Source organism: Pimephales promelas, chromosome 5 (genome assembly GCF_988280905.1).
Source record: "Pimephales promelas chromosome 5, fPimPro1.hap1.1, whole genome shotgun sequence".
Classification (NCBI taxonomy): domain Eukaryota; kingdom Metazoa; phylum Chordata; class Actinopteri; order Cypriniformes; family Leuciscidae; genus Pimephales; species Pimephales promelas.
In genome coordinates this window covers 37,798,268-37,809,606 of record NC_142773.1, presented here as the reverse complement: position 1 = coordinate 37,809,606, position 11,339 = coordinate 37,798,268, and the positions used below count along the sequence as shown (strand labels likewise).

General features: G+C 36.9%; 2 protein-coding genes across 2 annotated transcripts; both read right to left on the bottom strand.

The window, feature by feature from the left end:
• Nucleotides 1–93: 93 nt before the first annotated feature.
• Nucleotides 94–1,442, bottom strand: lpar5a (lysophosphatidic acid receptor 5a). The gene has a single exon (XM_039676400.2). The coding sequence runs from the start codon at nucleotides 1,368–1,370 to the stop codon at nucleotides 396–398; it is 975 nt and encodes a 324-aa protein (XP_039532334.2). The 5' UTR covers nucleotides 1,371–1,442; the 3' UTR covers nucleotides 94–395.
• Nucleotides 1,443–5,990: 4,548 nt separating this feature from the next.
• Nucleotides 5,991–11,002, bottom strand: LOC120481784 (G protein-coupled receptor 55). The gene is made up of 3 exons (XM_039675603.2): nucleotides 10,932–11,002; nucleotides 10,091–10,166; nucleotides 5,991–7,599 (listed from the first exon to the last, which is right to left on the bottom strand). Exon 3 carries the CDS (start codon nucleotides 7,590–7,592, stop codon nucleotides 6,672–6,674), a length of 921 nt encoding a protein of 306 aa, XP_039531537.2. The 5' UTR covers nucleotides 7,593–7,599; nucleotides 10,091–10,166; nucleotides 10,932–11,002; the 3' UTR covers nucleotides 5,991–6,671.
• Between the last annotated feature and the right edge of the window lie 337 nt (nucleotides 11,003–11,339).

Here is an 11,339-nt window from a genome sequence, read left to right as displayed (position 1 = left end):
TCAAATTTTAAATGACATTTTTAACCCAACCCATTTGGGTTTGTCCATATTTGACCCAAATTTGGGTTAAAACAACCCAGCATTGTTTAGAGTGCAGTGATAAGCTATTATACAGCTTTGTCGATGATTTGCTACATGTGCAACAATGCAAGTTTTCCAAAAACACAATAAAGTATGTCACATTGGCAGGTACTGACTCCTGTAAGCATTTTCTTCCCTTTTCACCCACCAAGCGAGCAAATCAAATATGCAAGATTTCAGGCGATGAGCACATGAGCGGAGATGTGCAACACGCTCTTGTGTGAGTCAGCTTTTGGTTTTAGGCTTGGCCTTTTTGCATAATCATTTCCTCTTGTTTACTTCAACAACATAAGTTATTGTGATCAATTGTTGCTTCACTGTCCTGTCCAACTCATGCTCTGGATCAGTCCGAGGCCGATGCTTTTGGACGAAGAATCGCATCTGCTCCTACCTTGTATTCTCTTGGAGCTGAAGTAGTAGATCAAGGGGTCCAGACAGCTGTTGGTGCTGGCCATGCACATGGTGACCGTTTGAATGTCTAAGTAAAAAAATTCAGATTTATCTTCAGGCAAGATTCCAGTTCTGCTCAGGCCTAAGAGGATGAAAGCAATGTGAAAGGGGATAAAGCAAATAGCATAGATGAGCAAGTTGGATAGAAAGAGATTCACAATCTTGCTTTTGCTCAGCTCGGTGTTGCACGAGGAACTCATGCTGTAGCCTCTCAGCTGCCTCACGACTGCCACCGTACAGCTCAGAATGATGCAGAAAGGTACTAAAATACCGAGCACAGTGGTACAGCAGAGGATGATGAAGCCGTTTTTCCATTCGTCAGGTGTGTATTTTTCGAAACAGCGCGTAACGTTACATTCTTCGTCCCAGTTTTCGGGGTGGTTACTGGCAGTTGGCACTGCCAATCCAGCGATGAGCACCCATACGGTCACACTCAGAGCCCAGGCCACCGGGGCCGTTCGGTACAGCCGAGATCTTATGGGATACACCACGGCCAGCATCCGGTCCACACTGATCAGCGTAATGAACAAGGAGCTTGAATAGAGGTTGATGGCAAAGAGGGTGCCTGGAATCATGCATAGAGCGTTTCCCAGCCTCCATCGGCCTGTGGCGAAGTAGATGATCCGAAAGGGCAGGGAGAGCGTGAAAAGAAGGTCCGATAAAGCCAGGTTGGCCATGTAGATCACTGGAACGGATTTCTTCAAGCCGATTCGACATAGCAGTATCCAGAGAGACACCGAGTTCAGAGGAAAACCAAACAGCAGCACAATGCTGTAGGTGGAAGTGAAAAGTGGATATCTAAAATGTGATGTATCACAGTCTGTGATGTTTGGTGGCATTTTCCAAAGAGACGAGCAGATTTAAGAGAAGTGCTGTGCCGAAACGTGCAACGACTCTGTAACGATTTTTTTCTTGTGTGGTACCTTTTTCTTTTTTTTTTAAGTTCCACTTGGTAGCAACAGGAAACTGTGGGAGGTGTCAACATGCGAATTGCATTTACATGCAAAAAAAATTGAAGGAACACACTTGGGTGGGGAGGCTGTGGGGGGTGTTAAAGATGTTCAGACGTGTCGTCAGATGCAAACTGTTAAAATTAGATTGTGTCGGATGCAAACTTTAAAGGGTGCTCTTGTTTACCTTAGCTTTTGGATTGAAAAAGAAAAAAAAAACTTTTTAGAAACTGAGATTAACATTCAGCATGTACTGTACAAGTTTTAGATCATTCAAAAACTACCCCTTTCAAGCACACGTTAAACATCTCTGCATGTCAACAGCAGTGATTGTGTTGCAGATAACAGCGAATAGTGTTATCACACATAAAGTAAACTGATAGCAACAAAACGTCAGTGTGGTTCCCATGTGAAATATTTTATTTAGTGTTTTTGTGTGTTGTTTAGCTGTAATGCCATGTACAGAACATGATCAAATTGTATGCACAAATAATTGATGAATTCGTAAGATAAAGTCTCACAATACGTTTCAGAGTAGAGAAAAACAAACTGACTTGCCTAACCACAATAGACAATCATGTAAAGGTCAATTAAGCAAAGCAAGCGAGAGCTTTTTGAAAGTGATGTGTGGGTGAAAGAGGCTCAATGCAAACAGTATAATAACACTGCAAAACATTAAAAGTGGGAAAACGTACATTCATAACACACACACACACTGACCATCAACCACAACTTTCAGATCAGCCACCATCAGCCACCTTCCCCCTTCGATCCGCCCCCCTTCCCCTTTTTGTTGTGTAGGATATAGTTCACCCAAAAAGTTCTGTCATTTAAGCCTAGTGGCCTACCCTCATGTTGTTCCAAAACCGAAAGACTTTCATTCATCTTCGGAGCTCAAATTAAGATCTTTTGATCAAATCTAAGAGCTTTCTGTCCCTCCGTTGACAGAGTCCACAAATAGGCCTAACACTTGACGCTAAACCATATATAAATTTAAGAGTTTAGTCCAAATTTTCTGAAGAGACACGCTGGCTTTTATATGATGAATGAGTCACTCGGTATATCGTTCACCCCACAATTTTAATTTAAAGATATTTTGAAGAATATGGATAACTAACGACTTCCATTGACTTTCAGTATGGGGGGGAAATACTATGGAAGTCAATGGGGCCCATTAACTGTTTTGTTACCGACATTCTTCAAAATATTCTTTTGTGTTCAGCAGAAGAAAGATATTCGTACAGGTTAGAAACAACTTGAGGGTGACTGACTCAGGGTAAACGACGACAGATTTTTCAGTTTTGGTGAACTACTGTAAGGCAGTGCTCTGGCGCCACCTGTTGGCGGTTTCGTATTTAAAAGTATTATTTCATTTTAACTGAGGGGCCAGGAGTGTGAAGAGGATTGAATGTTGTTTTTGATTTTAGTCGTGATTCTAACAATAGTTCTGGTTAAAGATACTATAATAAGAAATAAGAGATAACATAATGAAATATAACAGCGATTTGCAGTCACATTACGTGCAATATTTTTATCTGTTTTTCTCATTGGGGGCCTTGGCTACTGCTGGTTGGTCAGACTAGTCATAAAGGGATAGTTCACTTTGAAATTAATTTTTGGTATGTTTTAGCTTACGTCAAGGGCATCCAATATGTAGGTGTCTTTGTTACTGCAGTTGTTTCAATTTTGATATTTTTACGTCAAACCGTTCGTGTCTATCAGTCATAATGCAGGTCTATGGTCACCAGTGTTGGGTGTAACTAATTACTAAGTAATTACTTACTGTAATTTAATTACTTTTCCCTTGAAAATGTAAAGTAAGGGATTACTCTTAATTTATCTGTAATTTAATTACAGTTACTTCTGATGTAGGTAAAAACTATATAGATCAATCTGATCTCATCGATTCGTATGCATTTAATGAGGTGTTTAAATATTACGACCGCACTCGTACAAATTCGTATGAATTATTGTAAAATATGTATGAAAAAAGTGTGAAATGTCATGAGATCAGACATATAACAATAGTGGGTTTAACGTCAAAATGTATTGTCTGATGCTAAAAAGTATGTTTTTATAATGTAACCTTCTTGGTCAGTTTAAGGATAATTCATGCAATTTTATAGTAGTTATTTGAAAGAATTAAAACAGATTCATGTCTATCCTTGTATTATTCAGCTGGTTGAGATTGATATGGGATTTTGAACGTAATTAGTAATTAAAAGTAATTAAATACTTTTTAGAGAGAGTAATTAGTACAGTAATCTAATTACACTGTTGAAGAGGTAATTAGTAACTAGTAATTAATTACTTTTTTAGAGTAACTTACCCAACACTGATGGTCACCACCTCAAAGAGCATGCACAGAGAAGACCAAATTAAACATGTAAGTAGGCCTAGCCTACACATTGATGGCCCAAGACACGACACGAGCGGTTATTATAAATATTTTTAAAATAATATTTTAACATAAAAAAAACATAATATTTTTTTTTACATTTACCATTTACTTTACCTGGCCTTTCTAAATTACTGTATTTGTTGTGTTTTTTGGGGGGGGGGGGGTTCAGATCAGAATGGCCTGCCTTATAATGTTATTCTGGCACCATCTGCTGGTCATAGAAGGAACAAAACGTTCAGCCTTACAAACACATGGCAAAGAAAAATGAGAATAACTGAAAGATTTAGCACAATTTTATTGAAATATAGCACTATAATTCACATAAATCTTCAACAACTGTCCAAAAAATGTCCCTTTTGAAGCTTCTTATTCTACTTTTTGTCCCAGAATAGACGGCAAGCCGAGGAGTAAAATAGGTTAAAGAGCATCAAGAGCATGTGGTCAACGATGTACTAGCCTATAGTATGAGTAACACAGCCATATCATGCATGTGCTGAATGTTTTATTCTGATTAGCCTGAAAGAGTAACATGTTTGTGCATGTGTTCATAACCGTTTATCATGCACTTCTATCTGACTTATGCTTAACATACTTCGTTTGAAGTGCTTATTGTAGTACGCGGTGCAGAAGCTCATTGTGCTTTCACATTCGACGTGTTTGGAGTGATCAACTGATTGCGGCTCTATGCCACAAACACAACATTTATTCATTGTTTTAATTTCGAATTCAAACGTTTGTTCATTAATGTGATTCTTTCTGTACACAGTGCAGAATGATTCTTTGACACGTTCACGTTCAAACACACTACTTAACAAATTATTAAATTAATTACTTCTATAGGCTAACCTATCTACAGCCTATATTAAGCCTATATGCTATGCTCAAGCAAGTGGCAAAAACATTTAAACATACTTTTCTTATGTTAAAATCACAAACATTTTAACCTTCAATGGGACATTGTCATTTATAAATAATGCCAAAAAATAAATAAATTGTGATATATGACAATATGAAATCTATTTGCAGTGTCTGTGCTTGAAATGCTTGGCAACAAGGAAGTGAAGGAGACACTAGCACATGTTAGGGCACATGCTGTCAAGTCTCTATAGTGAGTTTATTTTAGCCCAGAAAATGCATATTTCCCTTTCTAAAATATATATATATCATTGTACATCCAAGTTTTTGGTCCTTTTTAATGCAAATTTCGATAACTCAATAACAATAACTCAAATAGGCACCTAAATAAAACACTCAACAACAACAACAAAAAACAACTCTGCAAACGGAGTAAACCTGGCATACGGATGCGTACGGTATGTTTTCACCAGCGCTCTGCCACAGTTCAACAGCTGAATTATGAGATATGATATAAGACACTCACCATTTGACTTGGTGAAACTAGGAATATTGCTCTGTACCCACACAAATACCCACAACTAGTGGAAATCAATAACAAAACTCTTGCCCAATTGGAAACCTGTTTTACACTAACACGACACTAAAGAAATTCTTGTTAATTCTTGTGAGACAAGTCTCCACATACATTTAATCTTCTGATTTAGGAGGCAGATTACAGAACAAAAGAGATAATTAGGAAACGTGAAATGCCATTGCGAGTTTTGCATCAGAAACATTGTGAGTCATTGTGAAGGTTTCAAGATGGTTTGCCAACCGACCATCGCGTGAGAGCAGGATTACCTCAAGTTTTTCATGTTGACAGTGAGCTCTTAGATAAAGACAAATACAGCATCTGTGGTGAAAAATCCAGATCACATCGCAATCGCAAATGGACAGAAACAATATAATTTTAGAATTAAAATAAAATTAATTGGAGCACTGCAGTGATTACATAATTATGTGTATGCCAACCTGAAGTTAGCATCGAAAAAGATTTGTTATCACATTTTTTCTTTTTGTCAAATCAACTTAAATAATTGATTTAGTTCAGATAACGTATAATTTTGAGTTTCTGATGTTTAAATCAACCTCACTTTTTCCAGTTCAATCAACTTAAAATGTTAAGGCAACCAGATTACTTAATTTTTTAAGTTAGACCAACAATATTGTTTTTAAAACAAATAGTCTTTTGAATTATTGCAGAAAATAAGCTCTGTAAACCAACAAAGGTTTATGATTCTTACATGTTTAGTTCATCAAAAATTATCTTTACAAATAAACACAACTTTTATGAATTTTGAAGCCTAAACACACTTGACAGAAGTACAAAGCTAACCGTATACACAAAGACCGCAACGGCAACTCTTTCATTGTCTTCATTTTCTCTGAAAGTTTGGGGTAGTTTGCAAATGTGTGAACAAACACAGTGAGGTTCTGCGTGGTGTTATTTCAAGCATTTTAACCAAAAACCCATAAAAAACAAAACAACAATTGACTTAAGGACTATGGAAACAGGAGTGCTCATATATGGGTTTTGGCTTAGAAAATATGTCATCCCTGCAGCACTATATTAAATGCAGTAAGCATTTTGAATGCCACACGTGAAATCTAGAATCACAGCCCTAGACTCAAAAACAGCAAAAAGGGGTCAGGGGAGCGGAAATGCAATCAGAAATGATCTCGGCAATCATTCTGTGTGTGGGTTTGTTGCCATGGCTTTGGGGGGGCGGGGTTTCAAGGACTAATTTACTGGTCTTTTTAACTGGAATGAGATGAGTAATATGTTGTCAGTTTACGTCCATGAATGAATTAAACCTCAAACACCATTTAAATCAGTCTCTTACTCCCGCTGGAAAGCCCTCAACACACATTCTGAAACTGAATTTGACTTCTCAAACGTCTGAGCTGCTGGTGGTTCTCGCTCTGCTGATGGACAGCCTAAGTGTGTCCTTGGTGGATCGGACTTCCTTCGCGATGAAATAGTAACACAGCGCGTCCAAGCAGCAAGTCACATTTGCAATGTTCATCGACACCTGTATGAAGAGGGCGATGTTCTTTTGATGTTTGCAGTCTACAATAAATTTATTACGGACCAGATACTGCAGGAATATGGCTATGTGGCACGGGGTGAAGGGCACTAGGAAGGCTGCCAGGCTGCTGTAGATGATTCTCACACCACCTTGCCTCTTGGGGTTGCTGCTTTTTGAGGCTTTGAGAGTACGGATGCTTTGAATGGAGCAAACCACCAGGATAGAAGCAGGCAACAGGAAACCAAAGACCTCCAGGCACACAATTATTATTGTGCTCCAACCGTTTTCAGAGAACCCGTGGAAACAAGTGAAATTACCCTTATTTTTATCCCGGAAGGTGTAGATGGGTGAAGTCGCTCCCATGACAAATACCCAGATCAAAACGCAAACGATCAAGGCGTTTTTTCTCGAACGCACCTGCTTGGCTTGAAACGGGTGGTTTATGGCGATGTATCGGTCTATGGCTATGCACGCAATTGTGTAGATGCTGCCGTACATAGCCACAAAGTAAAGGCTTTCTAGGAAAGAGCAAAGGAACATCTTATCTTCTTCCCACTTGTGGTGTGCCGCATGCATTTTGAAGGGCAGCTGCAGCAGCAACAGCAGGTCCATCAGGGCCAGGTTGGTCATGTAGATCGAGGACTCCGTCCATCTGAGCAGCCGACAGAACACCACCAATGCCGCGATGTTTAACCCCAAGCCGAACACCAAGACCGGCACGTAAATCACCAAGTCCAACTTCTGCGTCAAAGTGTCCACGTCTTCAGTTGAGCAGTTCTTCATAGTGAAACTACGAAAAATAACACATACGTATTTGTGAACTTTCACAGCTGAAATGTATAAATCATTAGTCATGCTTTCTTTTTTCACTTGATGATGCAAACGTTTATATTGATTTGTGTATGTATGTATTTTTAGAATAGTTAACCTTCAAAAGGTCTTCGTTTCCTGCTTACACTTTTTACATTTTTGATGCTTACATTTTTAATCATACAAATAATATATCTTTTTTTTTTTTTTTTTACTTCTCATCTAATTATTAATGCTGTCTTTTTGGAGACATAAAGTACTTTTGTATCCATATACCACACAATTCCTCAACTACACCATTAGCTTGCATATGAAATATTATTTTTTCTAATACGTCGCTTTTATGCTCTAGTACTAGGCCTTCATTCATGTGTAAAACTTTTCAGATTTATGCCGGAATTTTTTTTTTTTGACACATGAAGAAAATATATTTAGTTTTTTCACATTTCCCATTCAATTCAAAGTGGGGTCATATTGACCCCGAAGACCAGAATTGTAAAAAAGAATTATTATTTTTTACATACCTTCAGAACAACCGAATCAAGCCCAGTTTTTGTGTGTGTATAGATAGATAATGTATGAAAAGTCACGAAAATCTTAATATTCCACTGAGATGAAGGGAACCTGTTTTTATTTTATTAAGTAAAAGTCGATTGGGGTCTTATAGACCCCATGGCCCGATTGAGGGCTACAGGGACAATATGTACTTTTTAATGTATTTTATTGTTTAAAATCAATATTTTTATTCTTAAATATGTCCTCAATGGTGTACAAATACCTCTGCCGATTATCTGACTTATCCTCAAAAACGAAGAATTTATTATCTTTATAAACATGGGACGGGTAAGTCCACGGAGGCTTTCATGTAGTTCCGCCATCTTGAAAAAATATAATAGCAGAGAGGGACATAAAGTACTAGGCCAACGCGTTTCCACAACGCGTTTTCGTTCAGAGCCAGCGTGACGTGCCTGAACGCAGCAGAAACGGGCGAGCAGAGAAGTGAGAGAGCTTCACGGCCCGGCAAGTCTAAAAGCTGCATTTGCAAATCCTCGTTGCCAGAAAAGTCCAAAATAGATTGCAAAAGGAAACTTGACCGGAGATTACAAAAAACACTAATGTCGGGATAGCTTCAAAAGAGACGCTTTCTTCACAGGCAAGTCAATGTTACAGTCTTAATTACAAGCTTTTTTTCATTATATATTTTATAGACAGATTCATATTTGTAGTTAAAAGTTGATGATGATATCTAACAATGCACATACTTCAGAAAATATAACGAATAAATGAGGCATAACAACTTATTACAATAGTTCATATTTTTCACAGTCAGTAATTCATACTGTAATGAACATTCGTTTGTTCGTTGTGTCTAGTTGCTGTTTGTTTGAAATAACAAACCTGTTCACCCGAAGGGACACTCGACGAAGTGCTATTAGAAGACATCATGTCATAGCTTTTTGGTTCATAATGGCTACCGTAGATGCAGTTTGAAAAAGCAATACAATTTCACCGCTAGATGGGAGAAATTCCTACACATTGTCCGTGAAAGGTTGTGAATGCAAAATATTATAATTTTTTTATTAAAAAAAATATTTTTAAACCTGCCTTGTTTAAACTTTTAAACACAGAACTGCACATTTTCTAGACAAAAGTTAAATGTATATATTAAAAAGTGTTCTTTTTGTAATTAATTTTTTTATTTTTTTTTATTTAGAAAGTACCTTATTTCTCATAATGACGTTGCATATTTTGGACACATCAAACATTTTACAGGGCGCTAAGTTTCCACTTATTTTCTTCTTTTTTTTTAAGAACTTGGTTTATTTACTCTATATGATAAACACCTTAATTTTATTTGTAAAAATTATTTCTGATCATAACAGCTGCTGCATGAGGCAAATTTGAAAATTTCTTGCAAATAAAAATTGTGATCTGACTCTCATAGACACTTGTTTTGTATACTGCTCAAATATTAGCAGGATTAATAAATATAACTTGCTGCAATCAGCATGCACTGCTGCATTAAAACTCATATTAATATTTGAAGAGTTCAGATGCAAAAGCCTCTAAGTGCCATTTGAAATTTTCTTCTAAAATGATATTTTTTATCAAGCTTGTATATTTAAGTTCAGTAATTTCACTTAAATGGCAATGAAGATTACCTATTAATTGCCATTTAAGTGAAATGACTGAACTTAAATATACAAGCCTGATACAAATGATCATTTTAGAAGAAAATTTCAAATGGCATTTAGAGGCTTTTGCATCTGAACTCTTCATTTACTTTTATCAAATTGATTACAATTGAATACATTGATTGACAAATGTAGCCTATATAATATAAATGGATGTACATTTTCTTCAACAGACAGATGTGAAAACATGACAAAATGTTATAATGAGTGACAGTTTTGTGCAATTCATTCAATTGTTCTGCGTGTAATTTTTGCCGCTCTTTAGTGTTTTCTTACCTTAGCTGTCGACTTCAAAGTCTCATTTCTTCTAGAGTGAAACTGGGGGTAGTTTTCCGTGGTTCATGAAGAAAAACTTTGTTAAGAAACAAAATATGACCGTTAGAAAAAATTGGAAAGGAAATGGTGAATGTGTAACAATGAAATTACAAAATACCCCCAATTTTGGACACATGCTGGCAAACACCAGCACAAAACCTGCATTAATCTCACAACATCCATACAGATTAGTGTTGCATGATACGTACCTCTGCTGACAAAGATCACCAATATTTTCACAAAGCAATAAACCACAAGAACAAAATCCGTTGAACGTGACCTAAGCAGGACAAACTGACGGATGTCTTTTTTTTTCTTCCTTCATTATCTATGAAATGCAGCCATATCATTTTTAAGCTTTCCTCTCATGCGTGTCAATCGTTTTTTGACATTTCAATGCTTCTGTATGTAAGTCTTGAGATGCATGTCAATAAACCACAGTCTTTCCCCTTTTTAGGCATGTGGGCAGCATCTCTCACGAAATCGTGTCTGGCGCACAAATTCACCTTTACTAACAGTCCCTTGCAGGAAGTGAGGGCTAGGTTTGTACCACCTGTACACTATAATGAATAACTGGTAAACAAAACAAAAAAATAATAGTTATGTTAAGAATTTATCTTAGAGCTGTAGCTAATCATATTTTTACACACACTGTTACAATGAACCTGCAAGTTCCTTTAAACTTGCTGGAAAAGAAGAATACATTTACTGAAACAATGCCTAATACTGAGTTCATGAACAGGTTATGACCTGAACACACACACAAAATAAGAATCGCTGAATTAAATATGGAGTGTCTTACCAGGATGATACTTTCCCCCAAATGCTATGAGCACTTCTGTTTTCAGAGTTTTTGCCCGTGACCACATCCTTGCTAACAGAAACAGCTATGGTACTTTCTGATATCTTCCTGTTAGCCTGTAAGTATGGCTGTACATTTTCTCTTAGTCAGTATAATTAGATGTTTGGGAAGTTAAAATGCCCTGTGGTGTAATATAGGCTATACTTCATCTTACTTCAACAGCATTTTACTACTAATTTACAAGTATGCATGCGGCTTTGGTGAGCTCATGCAAGGCCATTCTTTTAAAATGCATATCACACAACAAGATTTAAAATGAATGTGAAAACTGAATTAGAAATAATGATTTTTATTAGTGTCTCAAATGAATCACACACAACATGATGACTGACGTAAAATAATTTACAA

Bases quoted from the DNA above. Each gene is read 5' to 3' on its own strand.
- LOC120481784 (XM_039675603.2), bottom strand. From the start codon at position 7,592: ATGAAGAACTGCTCAACTGAAGACGTGGACACTTTGACGCAGAAGTTG.
- lpar5a (XM_039676400.2), bottom strand. From the start codon at position 1,370: ATGCCACCAAACATCACAGACTGTGATACATCACATTTTAGATATCCA.